Source organism: Babylonia areolata, chromosome 21, assembly GCF_041734735.1.
Source record: "Babylonia areolata isolate BAREFJ2019XMU chromosome 21, ASM4173473v1, whole genome shotgun sequence".
Lineage (NCBI taxonomy): Eukaryota > Metazoa > Mollusca > Gastropoda > Neogastropoda > Buccinidae > Babylonia > Babylonia areolata.
Window position 1 is genome coordinate 38,628,770 of NC_134896.1, and position 20,000 is coordinate 38,648,769.

Sequence of the window (20,000 nt, forward strand, 5' to 3'; positions counted from 1 at the left end):
TGTGTGTGTGTGTGTGTGTGTGTGTGTGTGTGTGCGTGTTGTTGTTTTTGTTGTGTGTGTGTGTGCGTGCGTGCGTGCGTGCGTGTGTGTGCGTGCGTATGTGCGTGCGCGTGTGTGTGTGAGTGCCTGCGTGTGTGTGTGTGTGCGCGCGCGCGCGCGTGTGTGTGTGTTCGGCGCGCGCGCGCGCGTGTGTGTGTATGTGTGTGTGAACTAAATAATTTTTTTTATGACAAAAATGAATGAGTGGTCACATGCATATATTGATTTTTGTATACAGTTGCATGCTCTCTCTCTCTCTATTTATCTCTCCCTCTCTCTTTCTCTTTCTTTGTCTCTCCCCCCTCACACTCTCCCTCCCACTCTCCCTCAGTCTCTCTCTGTCTCTCTGTACCCCAAATGTTGCGTATAAACCGTTATTGAGTGGAGTCATTCATACACATACAATTAATCAACACAAACAAATTAATTACACTGGTGTGAGCGCAAACAAATTTGATTACATTGGTGTGAGTGGTAGAGGTATCATCAGTTCCCTCACCTACCTTGCTGTAACTTTAAACGAATAATTATAATATGTATATCTTGCATCATAGTTTTCCGTGCTTATTTGTGTGTTCTACTATTGAGTGAGGGCGCCTCTTCTCCGCTCATAATTACTTTATCGAAAGTAATTATGGAGAACTATAGTGAGTCTAATTTCCATATTGTCACTGGCGATGCTCAAGTTGACAATGACGATGGTGATGATGATGATGATGATGATGATGGCGATGAACTGACAGCTTCCAGTGATGCTGCCGGTATGATGATAAGAGTTTTATTGTTGTTGTTGTTGTTGTTTTTTTGTTGAACAATGATTACTCAGGGGAACGAACCGAAGCAGGAAATGATTGGCGTATACCTGTTGTTGTTCATGTGGCCATCGGCAGGCCACACCTGACACAACAACAACAGGAGCCCGTGGTTTTTCCACAACCATGGGTGCATTGTAGTTCCTCACACCTGACAACATCATTTACTGAGCTAGCGCGCCGGGAAGCGTCCAATTAATCATATCAGGTATCACACACACACACACACACACACACACACACTCTCCCTCCCTCCCTCTCTTTCTCCCTCCCCTCTCTCTCGTTCGTTCTCTCTCTCTCTCTCTCCCTCCATCTCTCCCCCCTCTCTCTCTCTCCCTCTCTCTCTCGTTCGTTCTCTCTCTCTCTCTCCTCTCTCTCTCTCTCTCCATCTCTCCCCCTCTCTCTCTCCCTCTCTCTCTCTCTTTCTCGTTCGTTCTCTCTCTCTCCCTCCATCTCTCCCCCCTCTCTCTCTCTCCCTCTCTCACTCTTTCTCGTCGTTCTCTCTCTCTCCCTCCTCTCCTCCCCCCCTCTCTCTCTCCCCCCCTCTCTCTCTCCCTCCCTCTCCTCCCTCCCTCCCTCCCTCTCTAGTCTTGCCCTGGCTATTCAGACACACCACAAAAGGCCTGCCCTTGTCGGGGCGCGCGGCCAGTGTTTTTGGAAAGCCCCCCGCTTCATTTATAGTGTCCTGGCGGTGCTTTTATAGTAGGAGTTTCTGGTTGCGGTGTGCCCGCTCCTGCTGAGAAGCCTACACAGCTTGTTCCACTGTTGGGACAATTACCAAACCCCCACCCCCACCCCCACCCACAAACATCCACCCTCCACCACACCAGCACCCAGCTCTTCACCGCACCGCACCCAACCCCGACCCACACACCCCACCACACCCCACCCCTCCTCCACTTCTCGCTGTTTATATGTTAACTGGACAAAAGGGAAACATCGTCGTAAATTTGTCATGCGCATAATTTTTGATTGAAATATATCGGTGAATTTTTTTTTTTTGATGAAGAGGGATGAGGGGTGGGGTGGGGGTGGAGTGGGTGGGGGGTGGGGGGGCGGGGGGTCGGGGGGGGGGGAGAGAGAAAGTAAGTGGGGCAGTGAGTGAAACAATGGCAGGTCAGCCACAACTAAACACGGGCTGTTCACTCACAACCACCACAGCAGGACCGTTGTTCGGCCCCCGGCCGGCCCTCACTGATCAGGGCCTGATATGATACACCTTCAATCATAACATAAACAGTAGGGGCGGGAGGGGTGTGTGTGTGTGTGTGTGGGGGGGGGGGGGATCAATAAAAAAATTTCAGTGTTGCTTTTTTATGTATTATTATTAATAACCGTTTTGTTGTTGTTTTTTCTTTTCATACGCCGAAAAGCCGTCTGCTGCACTTTGTACAATGACAGCGTAACGAGTGGTTGGTTGGTGGTGTTGTTGGTGGTGAGTGGTGGGTGGTGGGTAGGTGGTGGGGAGTAGTATTTGGTGGGGGTGGGGCGGGTGAGGGGGGGGGGGCAGGGGAGGAGACCTTTACAAGGTCAGAGGAGAGGTGGGGGTTGAAGGGTGTGGTGGTGATGTGGGGTTGGGGTTGAAGTGGATGGTGGTGGTGGCGGGGGTGTGGAGATGAAGGGTGTGGTGCTGGAGGTGTGGGGATGAAGGTGGTGATGGAGGGTAAGGGGGTGGGGGGAGGGAGATGGTGTGGGGGCAGCAGCTGGACTGGGGCCCGGGAGTCACGAGGTGGTGGGAGAGGTCGGGGTGCAGAGCTCAACAATGCCGGAGATGTTGGCGGTGCCGGCCTGAGTGAAGGTGGGGGTTCGGGGGGGGGGGGGGGGGGGGTGTGTATGGGTGGCTGGGTGGGTGTGTATGGGTGGGTGGGTGGGGGTGGCGGGAGATCGTGGGGGATTTTGAGGACTCAACGTGGCTCTTTCTTTCCAAACATACATGCTTGTGAACCTGTGAAAACTGAAACAAGAAAGGGACACAACTAACTTCAGACCGATATTGTTGAGCGTATCCCTCACATATCTTGTATGTATACCTCTTTCCAGTACTTATGCCCGTTTATTGTTTTAAACGATTTGTCCTGTGTGTGCGTGCGTGTGTGTGCGTGCGTACGTGCGTGCGTGCGCGTGTGTGTGTGTGTGTGTGTGTGTGTGTGTGCGTGTGTGTGCGTGTGTATGTGTAGTTCGCTGTAATTGTGCTACAATCCGACGAAACGTGTTCATTTTACACGGTGAGGTGACTTTCAATGGACCTTAAAGTGACTGGATCTTGAATCTTATCTTGAATCTGATTATTAAAAAAAAAAAGAAAAAAAAAAGAAAGAAGAAAGTTATGGTTGCACACACGTCACGGAGGTGCAGAGAAATAATCCAAGAAATATCAAGGAAAGAAAAGGAGAAAGTTTCCCAGTCTGTACGTGAGTAAGGAAATAAATAAGTAAGTAAGTAGATCTCATTCTGGCATCTCTGTCTGTCTGTCTGTCTCTCTCTCTATATATATATATCCATATCTGTACGTCTCTCCCTCTCAATAAGTAAGTAGATCTCATTCTGGCATCTCTGTCTGTCTGTCTGTCTCTCTCTCTATATATATATCCATATCCGTACGTCTCTCTCTCTCTCTCTCTCTCTCTCTCTCTCTCTCTATATATATATATATATATATATATATATATATATATATCTGTCCGTCTGTTCCTCTCTCTCACTCTCTCCCTTTCTCCCTCCCTCCCTCTCCGTCCTTCTCCCTCCCCCCCCTCCGCCCCCCTCCCACCCCCCCACCCCTACAACCCCCCCAACCCCCAACTCACCTCCACTCTCTCCTCCTTTAGGTCCACCTTGAGGGCGAGGTCCTCGCGAAGCTGGACGTCGGGGTAGTGGGTCTTGTGGAAGGTGGCCTCCAACTGCTCCAGCTGCTCCTCCGTAAAGATGGTACGGTGACGTCGCTTCCGCTTCTGACCGGCTGCACGGGCCAGGTCCGAGGGCCCCAGGTAGGCCGAGGCGAACGGGTTGCCGTAGGCTGCTGCGGCTGTGAATGACGATAATAATGATGATGATATTTACAATGATAATGATAATAATAATGATAATAACAATCATCATCATCATCATAATAACAAACATATAATAGACATAATAATAACAATAAACATAATAATACTTTTTTAATAGAGATAATAATAATAAACATAATAATAATAAATATAGTAAACTTAATAATAATAATCATAAACACAGTAAACTTAATAATAATAACATAATAATCAACATAAACATAATAATAACAACAATAATAAACATAACAATAATAAACATAATAAACGTAATAAGCATAATCAATATAAACATAATAATAACACAATAATAATAAATACAATAATAAACATAATAATAAACCTAATAATAATAATAATAATAATAATATTAATAATAATATCATTTAGTATTTATATAGCGCTGAATCTTGTGCAGAGACAAATCAAAATAATGATTATACGTTACACCACAGATCCCTTACCAGCAGCGCTTAGTCAGACCCTGAGGGTAAAAAAAAAAAAAAGAGAGGATAAATAAGCATATAATTGGATAAGTCATCAAATTAATGAACAAATGAATTAAAATACACGTAAATGAATAGAAATAAATCTAAACATAAAATAAAATAAGTAAACAAATAGATAAAAAAAAAAAAAATGAAATGTAGAAACACACATAGACACAGACACACAGACAGACAGACAGACACACACACACACACACACACACACACACACTCACACACACACACACACACAATTTTTTATCAGCTGGTAGGGAATGCTAACGACGTGATAAGGAGTTTAAACACAACAGTGTCGAAACAGCAAACACATAATTATTTCAAGAAGCTAAAACAACGAAACAAATAAGACACATCAAGAACCAGAACCCAGTTAACTGCATTGCTCCGTTCAAACTTTTTGACAAGTTACACGTGACTAAATGCCTACGTTGACCGAACTACGCCATTGGTCAGTTCCATACTACACACAGTTAGTAGCGGGTTACGATCATACTGGGCTCTTCCGTCGGAGCAATGCAACTGGCCCCAGAAGTATAATGGAAAGCGATTTGCGTGGAAAAAAAAAAAGTTGAGAAAAGAATTATCTTCGAATAAAACCGATGAGGTAAATGTAATGGAAACCATTTGAGTCAAACCGAAATGTTCGGGCAAGCCAGAAGTTCAGGGACAAAAACAGAAGTGTTGAGGAAAAGTGTTCGAGCAAAATAGATTATGTATGGGGCAAAAATCAAACTACCGGAGAAAGGTGAAAAGAGAAGAGAAGGGATGAAAAATATTGGACAAAAGCAAAAGTGTTGTCCGGGGTGGAAAACAACAACAACAACAGTAACAACAACAACGACAAACCGTTTTGGAGAAAATATGAATGGAACAAAAATGTTGGGTGTAAAATGTAATTAACAAAAATGTTGGGTGTAAAATGTAATTCTGCGGACTGTAACATAAGTGTGAAGAGCGCGGGGTGTAGGAGAATAAGGCAAAAAAAAAAAAAAAAAAAAAAAGAAAAAGAAAAAGAAGAAATCTCATGTTAATATTGATATTAGCATTATTTTACTATATTATGTACTGTTTGTTTATTTGTTTTATTTCATTATTTCATTACTTACTGTTTATGAATGTTATTTGATACAAGTCATAATATGGTTCATCAGCCGTCATGATAAAATTGAAGTGCAACGTTGTGAGCACAGTATAAGCTTTAAGCTTGCTGATGCTCTTTTGTTATTTATTGCATTGTAATCATGTGTATTGTTGAATAATTAAAGATTATTTAAACCACAAAAAAAAGAAAGAAAAAAAGTAGTGTTTGCGTAACACTTGGGGGGTGTGGGGGGGGATAGGCAATTTGCACTGAACAAAACAACGGATCAAGTCACTGTCATTCACTGTCACTAAAACCTGGTCTGATCATGGGAGGAGGTTGGGGGGTGGGGGCGAGATGGTGGAGGGGGGGCGGTGGGGGTGAGGGAGTCACTGCCTTGGCTGAACGCACCACCGTGACCAAAGTTCTCCACTTCATCCAGTCGCGGGACAGATTCGGCACTGCTCCTCCTCTCTCCTCCACTCAGTGGTGTAAACAGGAGAGGTAGGCAAACAAAGGCGTTCCATATATAATACAATTTAATGACACTTGCCATGATTACTGTTGACATACACAGCTTAACAGTTTGTATGCCGCGTTGGGCTCCAATGCCCTCTATAGCGCTATAGGCTGTGGACATAAATTTTACTCTCACACGTACGCCATTTAAGAAGAAGACGGAGAAAAATACCAGATTCTTACAGCATCCACCTCGGCCCACTTCCAGACCTATGAGCAACGCACACACGGGGCCCTCAAGATCGTGAAAATCAACATACACGCCAAAGTGTCTACAAACTGCGACCAGCGTGTCTACAAACCGCAATCCACAGGACAATAAAGCTCCTCTGTGTTTGCTCATACCCGCAGTTCTGCTTCGCTGCCTATCTCCCTCGTTTTAACATAAACGGCCTCAATCTAGTCATTAAATGTGGAGGCAAACGACAAAATCAGCCAGCGAACTCATGTATATTCATACATCGTACTTAGCTTGAGTCCCCTCCTTTCGCGTCTAGCTTTCAATATGAAGCAAGCTTTTAAAAGAGGCAGATGTTTGAAGTATACACTGTCAGGATATTAGCTCTGGGAGAGAAGTAAATGCGAAACGGAAGGCACGCTTAAATGCGTCCTATCTCTCATGGCGGTAACAGTGATGTGGGAGGGGGCGGGTGTGGTGCTTGCAAAGTGCTGTGAATTAAAGCACGATACAACAGACTCCTGTTGCTTTAGGAAACATTAACATAAACACGAGAAACGATACAGCCATTTGTTTGCTTAGCGAGCGATGGTCATGAAAACGGAAGCTTGTTTTTAGGTGTGTGTGGGGTTTTTTCTCCCCCTACAATATTTACTGTTTCAACAGATTGCACGGTAATCGTGTCTCTGCCATGTGGCGCAGCGTTTGTGCACATCATTTGGGCAGAAACAACTGAACACACACACACACACACACACACACACACACACACACACACACACACACACACACACACACACACACAGATAATGGGAAGAAAGCTGTGTAAAAATATCTTTCAGCCTCAATAAAATCATTTTGACTTGACACAGAGAATGATAGAAAGAGAGAGAGAAAGAGAGAGAGAGAGAGACTGAGGGAGAGTGAGAGAGAGAGAGACAAAGACAGAGAAAGAGAGAGGGAGAGGAAGAGATACTTGAGAGAGAGAGAGAGAGAGAGAGAGAGAGAGAGCACCTTTTGACCCAGTTAATTACAACTGGACATAACTGAAAAAACAAAGACCAGCCCTTACCACCTGACATGCTGAAAAGACTGGGCTTTGGACGGACACAGACCATTCAACCAGTTGCCTTCATTCCCCCCCCCCCCCCCCCCCCCCCCCAGCCGACACACTGTTTCCCTTTCTTCCCACTTATATTGTATGGCAATCACGGAGTCCTGTCCGACGACTATGACCATCAGAACAACAATGGAAGCAACTGCTGTCCCGACTGAACAGATATCTGGGCTAGAATTTCATCAGAGAGGAGAGTGTCTTGCCCAAGTTTCCAGGACTCACCCTCTCGAACAGCATCACCTCCTTCGGACCGCCCCCCTCCCCCCCCCCCCCCCCCCCCAGCCCTGAGCAACGTGATCTTATGAGTATCAGCCAGTGTGTCGTTTACCCCCACCCAGTCTGTTGCCCAAGCTACATCCCCACTAATCTCAGCCAAGAGGGCTTTGAGACAGTCAGTGTTGGGGGGATGGTCCCCAAAGCCCCCCCCCCCCCCCCCCAGCCCTGAACAACGTGATCTTATGAGTATCAGCCAGTGTGTCGTTTACCCCCACCCAGTCTGTTGCCCAAGCTACATCCCCACTAATCACAGCCAAGAGGGCTTTGAGACAGTCAGTGTTGGGGGGGATGGTCCCCAAAGCCCCCACCCCAAGGGTTCATCACTAGGAGCCAGTGCAGTCTTGCCTCCTAGTTTGAGAGTCACAGTCCTTCACAAAGGACTAGGCTGTAAATGGATTCTCATTGCAGTGGGGAAACCATCGATCATACGACTGTCACTTTGCTGTTTGGGCCCACCTCAAAGTGTCCCCCCCCCCCCCCCCGTCCAACAGGCACACTGCTTCAGACGACCTCATCGTTTAAACCCCTTTCACTTTTTCATGTGACACTGTTGCGCCCCCAAAAAGAGGGAGGAGGGGTGTGTGGGTGTGGGTTGGTGGGTGGGACCGAGGGGGTGAGGGGGGGTGGGGGGGGGGGGTGAGGGTGAGAGTAGCATTCGTTGAACAACACCGATGACATCTGACAACTGCGCGAAAACCCAAACTGTACAGATTTGATGTTCAGAGACCCTGGCTTTGACACGCAGCCGACAGTTCTGGGGGGGAATCTGGCGAACAGTTTTTATGTGCTGCGCCCCAATGAGTCTTGTGAACAGAATCGAGGGAGCAGAAGAAGAAGATGATGACGATGACGATGATGACGATGATAGGGTGTGCAAGTTGAGTGTCGGCACCTTCCACCGCGCACTGTCACACGCCGACGCGGGTCAGAGGTCAGGGGTCAACATCCTGTGACGTTGAGGCCAAGAAGGCTGACGTCACTTTGACACCGCCGCAGTGACGGCAATCATTTCAATAATTTGCCTTCTGCATTATCTTTCCCTTCTCTGTATCTTAACGTATCTATTTCTTTGTTTTATAATTGGAAACTATTGTAACTGTAAAGAGATGAGAGCAAAATTATTTGAGTAGGCGCTATATAAATAAACAACTTATTATTTATTATTTACTTTGTCTTATTACTTCTTTCATTTTTCATGTTAATGGTGGTGGTGATTTTTTGTGTGTGGTTGTTTTTTTACACAAACATAGGACAGGCTATCAAGGGCTGATCAGTCTGTTGGGTCTATGCGAAGGTAAGGCCACTTGCTGCTGCTTTTTATTTGTCTTCTTCTTGTGTGTGTGTGTGTGTGTGTGTGTGTGTGTGTGTGTTCTTTTTACAGCAGTTGTAATTTTGCGTATATGGGTCTGTTCGCACACTCTGACACTAAAACTGAAAAGTAGGTGGGCAGGGAGTGGCCAGTGTCAGTGGGCTGGGCAGTGGGGGTGAGGTAGGGGAGGTGATGAGGGGTGGGGACTGGGATGGGAGATAACCTGCAAGTCACTAAGGACAGTGTGAACCAGTCAACAGAAAGCTGTTTTCTGAAACAGAAGCGAGTTTCTTCGATTCGAGGACGACTTCAAACTGACCTAATTAAAAAAAAAAAAAAAAAAAAAAACAAGAGAGGCAAGGCCTTCAAGACTCACTTGTGATACACTTAAAAAAAAAATCCAAGCTTTTTATGTATTGAGTATAATTTCAAAATGTAATGTTTAAGATGAGAAAGATCAGTTTAAAGCAAATTAAGTCCCCCTAGCATTAATTACAGAGTAATTTCCATTTTTTACTATCTGCACCAAAACGTTTGCAAATAAATAAAACTTCCATGCTTAGCAAAAGAAGTTCCTGTTTGAACACAAAAATGATAATAATGACTGCTCTTGTTGTTGGGTCCGAATATCAGATCAAAGTGCCAAGTTTAGAGAAAACAAAAAATATAAATGTAACAGTAAGTGCAGTTTGCATATAATCAGGCTTCATTTTTTTTTTTTTTTTGTGCCCATCCCAGAGGTGCAATATTGTTTTAAACAAGATGACTGGAAAGAACTGAATTTTTCCTATTTTTATGCCTAATTTGGTGTCAACTGACAAAGTATGTGCAGAGAAAATGTCAATGTTAAAGTTTACCACGGACACACGGACACACACACACACACACAGACAACCGAACACCGGGTTAAAACATAGACTCACTTTGTTTACACAAGTGAGTCAAAAAAACAAAAACGATGGAACTGTTACGTGCTGAGGCAGACTCAGGTGTCTTTCAGGATTTTTTTTTTTTTTTTTTTTTTTTATAAAGTACAGAACTGAAGTTTGTCAGCATAGTGGTGGTAACACCACCACCACCACCACCACCGACAACAACAACAACTCAATAAACCCTGCAATAACAGATGGTGTGCAACACTGACCTGCATTACGTGATATATCTCAGTGGTGTGCGCTCGAGTGCTTTCTGATTTCAGTCCGCGAGCACGTAGAAAGGAAGATGACTGATAACTCAAACGGCATCTGGTGAAAGTGTCGGGATTCGTACAATGTTAATAATTAAAAAAAAAAAAAAAAAAAAAAAACCAACAAAAACAAAAGTGCTGCTACGCGGGCCACAAATCCTGGACAACCCCTCCTCTTGCCACATCTGTCGCCGCTATGTAAATCAGCAACCACAGCAGTGCGCTAAGCCTTTCTATTCTTTTCCCCCCATTTCACTGTATTATTATTATTATTATTATTATTGTGGGACGTGTCATCAATACCTGCCCCTACACCACACTGCTGCAGTCAAATGTCACGCCAGATCGCGCCCACTACCGGCCCCTCTGTCTGTTTGAAACAATCGCGGTCTGTGTCTATCCCAGTGTTTGGCGCAACAGATCGTCAGACCGTCAGTAGCTCGCCATTGCTATGTTTCTCTCCCCTAGTTGATAAAGATACAAGCCAGTACAAGTATCAAGACTCTCTGGTGTGAGTAAAGAGAAGTGTCAGTTCAAGTATGAAGTATATATATATATATATTTTTTTTTTTTCAAGTATAATGATTTTAGTGTAAAGTAGTGTGATTATGAGATTCCATGATTTAGGTATTGTTAAGTCCCATATTGTGTATCTTCAGTGTTGTGTTGTGCGCGCTGTTTCTGGCTTTTTCTTTCTTGTGTGTGTGTATATATATATATATATATATATATATATATATATGTGTGTGTGTGTGTGTGTGTGTGTGTGTGTGTCTGTGTGTGTGTGTGTGTGCGCGCGCACACATAATTCATTGTTGGTGTTTAGTGGTTTGAGCAGGGTTATGTATGGAAGTTTGGGAAGTTGTCATTTTTGGGTTTAAATGCCTGTTTTAAACATCGATTTAAAAAAAAAATTTTTTTACGTTATTCAGCGCAAGAGAGTAAGTTTTACATGGAACGGCGCCACATAAATTATTATTATTATTACTATTATTATTATTATTACTACTACTGTTGTTGTTATTGATATTATTATTGTTTTATTATTTATTGATTCATTATTTTAATTTTTTTTATATTACGTTTCCCGAGATAATGAAGACCGCCAGCACAAGTATGACCCCTTGTTGATACACTCCGTACCAGTTCAAGTATCAGGCTAACTAGTTTTCAGTAAACACGCTGCCAGTGCAAGCATAACGTGTCACTAATCATTGAAGACGGTGTCAGTACAACCCTGACGTGTCACTAATTTATGAAGACAGTGTCAGTACAACCCTGACGTATCACTAATCATTGAAGACGGTGTCAGTACAACCCTGACGTGTCACTAATTATTGAAGACGGTGTCAGTACAACCCTGACGTGTCACTGATTAATGAAGACGGTGCCAGTACAACCCTGACGTGTCACTAATTAATGAAGACACTGTCAGTACAACCCTGACGTGTCACTAATTAATGAAGACGGTGTCAGTACAACCCTGACGTGTCACTAATCATTGAAGACACTGTCAGTACAACCCTGACGTGTCACTAATTAATGAAGACGGTGTCAGTACAACCCTGACGTGTCACTAATTAATGAAGACGGTGTCAGTACAACCCTGACGTGTCACTAATTAATGAAGACGGTGTCAGTACAACCCTGACGTGTCACTAATCATTGAAGACACTGTCAGCACAACCCTGACGTGTCACTAATTAATGAAGACGGTGTCAGTACAACCCTGACGTGTCACTAATTAATGAAGACGGTGTCAGTACAACCCTGACGTGTCACTAATTAATGAAGACACTGTCAGTACAACCCTGACGTGTCACTAATTAATGAAGACGGTGTCAGTACAACCCTGACGTGTCACTAATTAATGAAGACGGTGTCAGCACAACCCCGACGTGTCACTAATTAATGAAGACGGTGTCAGTACAACCCTGACGTGTCACTAATTAATGAAGACGGTGTCAGTACAACCCTGACGTGTCACTAATTAATGAAGACGGTGTCAGTACAACCCTGACGTGTCACTAATTAATGAAGACGGTGTCAGTACAACCCTGACGTGTCACTAATTAATGAAGACGGTGTCAGTACAACCCTGACGTGTCACTAATCATTGAAGACACTGTCAGCACAACCCTGACGTGTCACTAATTAATGAAGACGGTGTCAGCACAACCCTGACGTGTCACTAATTAATGAAGACGGTGTCAGTACAACCCTGACGTGTCACTAATTAATGAAGACGGTGTCAGTACAACCCTGACGTGTCACTAATCATTGAAGACACTGTCAGCACAACCCTGACGTGTCACTAATTAATGAAGACGGTGTCAGTACAACCCTGACGTGTCACTAATTATTGAAGACAGTGCCAGTACAACCCTGACGTGTCACTAATTAATGAAGACGGTGTCAGTACAACCCTGACGTGTCACTAATTAATGAAGACGGTGTCAGTACAACCCTGACGTGTCACTAATTAATGAAGACGGTGACAGTACAACCCTGACGTGTCACTAATTAATGAAGACGGTGTCAGTGCAACCCTGACGTGTCACTAATTAATGAAGACGGTGTCAGTACAACCCTGACGTGTCACTAATTAATGAAGACGGTGTCTGTACAACCCTGACGTGTCACTAATTAATGAAGACAGTGTCAGTACAACCCTGACGTGTCACTAATTAATGAAGACGGTGTCAGTACAACCCTGACGTGAATCTAATTATGGAAGACGGTGTCAGTACAACCCTGACGTGTCACTAATTAATGAAGACGGTGTCAGTACAACCCTGACGTGTCACTAATTATTGAAGACACTGTCAGTACAACCCTGACGTGTCACTAATTAATGAAGACGGTGTCAGTACAACCCTGACGTGTCACTAATTAATGAAGACGGTGTCAGTACAACCCTGACGTGTCACTAATTAATGAAGACGGTGTCAGTACAACCCTGACGTGTCACTAATTATTGAAGACACTGTCAGCACAACCCTGACGTGTCACTAATTAATGAAGACGGTGTCAGTACAACCCTGACGTGTCACTAATTAATGAAGACGGTGTCAGTACAACCCTGATGTGTCACTAATTAATGAAGACACTGTCAGTACATCCATGACGTAACACTAATTAATAAAGACAGTGTCAGGATAACCATGACGTATCATCAACGTCCATGACGTATCACTAATTAATAAAGACATTGTCATTATAACCACGACGTGTCACTACACATCCGTGACATATCACTAATTAACATAGACATTGTTAGGATAACCATGACGTGTCACCGATTAATGAAGACAGTGTCACTACACAGCCAAGACGTGGAACTAACCAATGAAGAGAGTGTGTCCCGTTTTCTCCAGCAGATGTGGTGTAGCGTATATGGATCTGTCCGCACGCCGCTCTGAAACTGACACTGTGTGGCCCAACAGTCCTCGATGACCAGAGACAAGCCTCGTTGATTTTCTGGCTGGTTTTAACTCACACAGTACGGCCAGTCCTCTCTTCTCCTCTACACGGACCCCTCGGATGTCCAGTGGGTGTCTCAATGACCCAGCCTTTAGCTTCCGTCGTCAGAATTGTGGTATTCTTTGTCAATATTCACGTCTTCAGTATAAGAGCCTTCCGCTTGCAATATTTTGATGGTGGTAATTGGGGGGGAAACGCTGTTAACGTCGTCTCTTTCGCCATTCGTATGGAGAGAGTTTTAAGGACGCGGGTATTCATGACATTAGGGTCTGACTTGTCGCCACGATTTTAATTAACGTCCTTTCCTTCCCACCCCCCAGTTCTTTGTCAACCGTCCCGTTCCCACGGTTTCTAGTCCACCTTTCTGTGCCGTTCCCAAAACATGCCGCGTTTCCAATAGCATCATGCTTTCCTCAAGGGAGACTGACTGTTTCTGACATACATCACCAGTGGGGGGGAGAGAAACAATCAGTCGTTGAGAACCTAAGTACCGTTTAGAACCTCTGCAGGCGATCCCCGTTTTCTTCTTCATCACCACTTCCACTCCTTTTACTCCAGTGACTTTGTCTCTCTCGTCTTTCCCTCCCTCGACTATCGCCTCCTATCCCCCCCGCGTGTAAAGCTCGACACAAGCCAATGTTGACCACTTACGCGTCAGGCAAATTCGTTCTCTCTTTCTTGCTTTTTTTGTCTTTTCTTTTCTTTTTCTTTTGTCATGGAAAGTTGCCTGGGAAATTAGATCTGATCAGCTGGCTTTTCCCTCCCTCCCTCCCTCCCTTGCCTTCTCCCTCTTCACTCTCGGTGTACAGTCATTGGGGAGCCACACAGAAGGCCTGTTCACCAGAAGAGTCACTGGGCGCGCCGCGCAGAAGAACTGTTCACCAGATCCCTCCAGGTCTAGCTGGCTTTGAGGTCTGTTCCAACACTGAGCACTCCAAATTCCCTTGCCCAAAGTCACGTCAGTTATCCCCAGTTGGTGTTGTGAGTGGCTGATGGGCCCAGGGCCCTGGTGGTGGTGGTGGTGGTGGTGGTGGTGTGTGTGTGTGTGTGGGGGAGGGGCACGGGGGGAGGGGAGGGGGTTGAAGAGGGGAGGAATGGCCGTCCATCCTTTGTTCTTCAATTAGGCCCTACAGCACCGGTACAGGACAAACGCCGGACAGGGCAGAGGGCGTGCACTCAGCCTGGACAAGTTGTTCTTGTTTGCTCAGCTCTTCTCACTCAGCCTGCAATGACCGTCTTCTCTGTTGACTGCTCGTCCACTGATCTCCTTCCAGCTTGAATACGCCTCCAATGCACCTCTTCCGCTTTGAATATCCCTCCAATGACCCTCTCCCATCTTGAATACCCCTCCAATGACCCTCTCCCATCTTGAATACCCCTCCAAGGGCCCCTCTCCCATCTTGAATGCCCCTCCAATGACCCTCTCCCATCTTGAATACCCCTCCAATGACCCTCTCCCATCTTGAATACCCCTCCAATGACCCTCTCCCATCTTGAATACCCCTCCAAGGGCCCCTCTCCCATCTTGAATGCCCCTCCAATGACCCTCTCCCATCTTGAATACCCCTCCAAGGGCCCCTCTCCCATCTTGAATACCCCTCCAAGGGCCCCTCTCCCATCTTGAATACCACTCCAAGGGCCCCTCTCCCATCTTGAATACCACTCCAAGGGCCCCTCTCCCATCTTGAATACCCCTCCAATGACCCTCTCCCATCTTGAATACCCCTCCAATGACCCTCTCCCATCTTGAATACCCCTCCAAGGGCCCCTCTCCCATCTTGAATACCCCTCCAAGGGCCCCTCTCCCATCTTGAATACCCCTCTAATGACCCTCTTCCATCTTGAATACCCCTCCAAGGGCCCCTCTCCCATCTTGAATACCCCTCTAATGACCCTCTCCCATCTTGAATACCCCTCCAAGGGCCCCTCTCCCATCTTGAATACCCCTCCAATGACCCTCTCCCATCTTGAATACCCCTCCAAGGGCCCCTCTCCCATCTTGAATACCCCTCCAATGGCCCCTCTCCCATCTTGAATACCCCTCCAAGGGCCCCTCTCCCATCTTGAATACCCCTCCAAGGGCCCCTCTCCCATCTTGAATACCCCTCCAATGCCCCTCTCCCATCTTGAATACCCCTCCAAGGGACCCTCTCCCATCTTGAATACCCCTCCAAGGGCCCCTCTCCCATCTTGAATACCCCTCTAATGACCCTCTCCCATCTTGAATACCCCTCCAAGGGCCCCTCTCCCATCTTGAATACCCCTCCAAGGGCCCCTCTCCCATCTTGAATACCCCTCCAATGCCCCTCTCCCATCTTGAATACCCCTCCAATGACCCTCTTCCGTCTTCAATACCTCCATCCTGGCGGCGGTCAGATTATGACAGGTCCCCCCAAGACCTTACCCCCCTCCCCCCGGCCGCCGCCCTTGTCCCCGCTTCATTGCACACCCCAAGGCCCGGGTCCGCAGAATCCCACCACAATGGAAATCTCTACCTCCTGGCTCGTATTTCCTTCGTGGCTTAAATACTGTTGAGCTTTCCTTTTTCTGTCTTTCTTTTCTTTTTTATGTGGGAGTGGCTTTTAATCTGCCTTTTTTGGGGGTGGGGTGGGGGAAAAGGAGTTGGTTATTTCAGTTTTAAGAAGGCTCATGATACATTCGTAGAATCTATGTTAATTTTTTTTCTAAGCCATTAATATGGTTGGTTAGGCTATAGGCAACATGATTTGATTTTGACCAGGTTAATTTTCGGTATTATTCAATTTGTTTTTTTGAAACGACACGCTGTTTAAACGGTCGTATAAAATGTATATACAGTTTCTGTGCGCGGCGTTCAACATGAGGACGAGAAGAGAGCTGGTGTGTCGACGGACGGACGGACGGACGGACGGTAATTGTTCCCGGAGGTCTGCTAATAGCCCGGCGTTGATTTAGTTCTACAAACTGACCACAGATCAGCCGGATTGCCGGCCTTGGGGTCAGCCGGGGAGTGGACACATGTTGATTCAGTTTATCCCCACAATCGTTGATCCCCACAACAGATTTCCTGCTGGCTGCGGCCAGGCCCAGGCACAGAGGACAAAAAGGGGTTGGTGTGGGTCTGGACCTCAGGTCTCTTGTGGTGCCAGCTGCCCAAACAGGGGCCTGATAATGCCATGATCCGCTGCTAGCCCCGTGTTGCTGCAAAACCATGGCGCCCCAACCTGCACCCCCGCCCCCCCCCCCCCCCTCCACACACACACACACACACACCTCTCCCCCTTCTCCATATTGACAAAGCTGGGCCATAAGCTGATGATCTGCTCACCACTCCCACACACTTCCCCTACCCCTCCTCCCTCCCCCCTCCCTCACTCCCAGTCCTTCCCATCCCCCCCCCCCCCCCCACCCCACCCCCACCTTAGCAGGCCACCAGTATGGAGTGCCACAACGACAGCTCACTTACTGCAGTTGATCAGTCAGTCTCGTGATTAACTCTCCATTACAGGCTACGGTGTAAGTGGTCCTCCAACGATCACCCTGCCACATGTAACTGACTGGACTGAACTGCTCCAGTAAGTTGTCACTACTGTGTACAGTAAGCTTCCGAAAGGCCGACTACCCCGTACCACGACGTTGTGGCAAGAAAGAATGGTCTCCGTTTGATTTTGTTTTGTTTTTTTTTGTTTTTTTTTTGTACACACATAGCTTGGGATCTATCTATCTATCTATCCATTTATCTATTATCTATCTATCTATATATCTATATCTATATCTATGTATAGATATAGATATATACACTTCGTATGTATGCGCAAAGTGTTTAAAAGATCAATCCGTTCACACTCATGTCACTTAGAATACACACACACACAGACACACATATGCACACGCGCATACGCGTTCGCATGCAGGCCAATATCACTTAAAACGCAAAGCATTTGGACAGCACTATGGAGCCGATCAATTCTGAGTTAAAGTAAAGAAAGAAACACGGAAAGAAAGAAAGAAAGAAAGAAAGAAAGCAATGACTTGCAAGGGGTGGTATAAATCCTGTAAGAGAATTTGACGATCACCGGAACGAACGACAATTACCCGCTGAAGGTACGCCGCATCCCTAGCTTTCCTCCAGAACGCAGAAGAAACAAACAAACAAACAAACAAGGAAATAAAACACAAACAAAGAAAAAACTAGTAGTAGGCCTCCTTCGGTCATGGTTGACCATGGATAAGAGTATATCCGACCTAATGTCTAATTGGGCTGTCTGCTTGGACCAAGCAGCGTCGCCTGTGACTGTAGAGACCGATGCGAGAGAGACAGTCTCTGTCGCAGCAGGTCACATGTGTAAGCTGATGATGCTGGTCTGTTGGCTGCCGTCCCTTTTCTGCGAGCTCGCTTTTCTTGCTGCAGCAGCTGACAGTTTGTTCTTTGTGAGGACAAAGAAAATCTACATTTAACAGAACGTAAGTCTCGGAGTTAAAAACAAACAACAACAACAAAAAAAGAGAGAAACGAAAATGCGTCCCATCACAAATCGATAAAGAAACGAAAAGAAAAGAAAAGAATAAAAAAAGGTAGTGGTTCATTATTTACTTCCCCCGACACTCTCTCACGATAAAGGAAGGAGGAAAAAAAAGGCAGTTGATCATTATCTATGTCCCTTACACTCTTTCACGGTAAAGAAAAAAAAATGTACCTGCCCACTCTCTCACGACAAAGGAAAAATAGGAAGTGGTTCATTATTTGTATTGCCGACACTCTTCTCACTGTAAAAGAAAAAAGAAAAAAAAAGGAAAGAAATTGATTCATCATTTATATCCCTGTCACTCTCTTCACGGTGAAGAAAATTTTTAAAAAAGGTAGTGGTTCATTATTTATGTCCCCTGACAATCTCCTCACTGTGAAAAAAAAAACAACAAAAAACACAAGGAAGTGGTTCATTATTTATGTCCCTTTACACTCTCTTCACGGTTAAAAACAAAACAAAACAAACCCAAAAGCAAGGCAGTGGGCCATTATTTATGTCCCTGACACTTCTCGTGATAAAGGTAAAAAAAAAAAAAAGGGTAGTAGTTCATTATTTATGTCCCTGATACTCTCTTCACGGTAAAGAAAAGAAAAGAAAAAAGAAAGAAAGAAAGGATTGATTCATTATTCATATTCCCGACACTCCTCACTGTGAAACGAAAAACAAGGCAGTGGACCAGTATCTATGTCCATGGCACTCTCTAACGATAAAAAAAAAAAAGAAGACAGAAAAATTGTGGTGGTTTATTATTCATTTCCTCGACACTCTCTAACGACAAAGGAAAAAAAAAGGGGGTAGTGTGTTATTGTTTGTATTTCCCCGACACTCTGTTTAGGATAAAGAAAATAAAGGTGATTCATTATTCATGGCCCTAAGGCCCTAACACTATATTCACGGTAAAAAAAAAAAAGAAAAAAAAGGTAGTACCCCTGTCACTCTCCTCCTCATTGTCAAACGAAACACAAGGTAGCGGACCATTATTTATGTCCATGACACTCTCTCACGATAAAAGAAAAAAAAAAGAAAGAAAAAAGTAGTAGGTCATTATCGAAATCACTGACATTCAATCACGACTAAAGGAAAACAAAAGGTAGTGGATCATTATTCATGTCGCTGACACTCTCTCATGACAAAGGGAAAAAACAAACAAACAGGTAAGTGGATCATTATTTATGTCAATGACACTCTCTCATGACAAAGGGGAAAAAAAGAGGTTGTGTTTCATTATTTATGTCCATGACACTCTCTAACGATAAAGGGGGGGGGGAAAGCTTAGTGGTTCATTATGTATGTCGCTGACACTCTCTCATGACAAAGGAAAAAAAAGAGGTAGTGGTTCATTATTTATGCCGCTGACACTCTCTCATGACAAAGGGGGAAAAAAAGAGGTAGTGGTTCATTATTTATGCCGCTGACACTCTCTCATGACAAAGAAAAAAAAGAGGTAGTGGTTCATTATTTATGTCAACGACACTCTCTCACGATAAAAGAAAAAAAAAGTTAGTGGTTCATCATTTATGTCCCATGACACTCTGTCACGGTATAGGTATTTCATTATTTATGTAAATGGGAGGGAAAAGGTAGTGGCTCATTATTCACGTCTCTTATGACAAAGGAAAAATAAGGTAGTGGTTCATTATTTATGTCCCCATGACACTCTCCTCACTGTCAATCGAAAAGCAATGTGGCGGACCATTATTTATGTCCATGACACTCTCTAACGATAAAAGGAAAAAAAAGGGTAGTGTTCATTACTTACTTATGTCCATGACACTCTCTCACGATAAAAGGAAAAAAAAGGGTAGTGGTTCATTACTTATGTCCATGACACTCTCTCACGATAAAAGGGAAAAAAAACAACAGTGGTTCATTATTTACGTCCATGACACTCTCTCACGATAAAAGGAAAAAAAAGGGTAGTGGTTCATTACTTTTG

General features: G+C 44.9%; 1 protein-coding gene across 1 annotated transcript in view; it reads right to left on the reverse strand.

Moving 5' to 3' along the window:
- The window catches only part of LOC143296613 (uncharacterized), a 61,126-nt gene that overhangs the window by 12,093 nt on the left and 29,033 nt on the right, over positions 1 to 20,000 (reverse strand). The window contains exon 2 of the mRNA XM_076608642.1: positions 3,656 to 3,873. Within this exon, the coding sequence (XP_076464757.1) occupies positions 3,656 to 3,873 (218 nt within the window). The remainder of the gene's footprint in view (positions 1 to 3,655; positions 3,874 to 20,000) is intronic.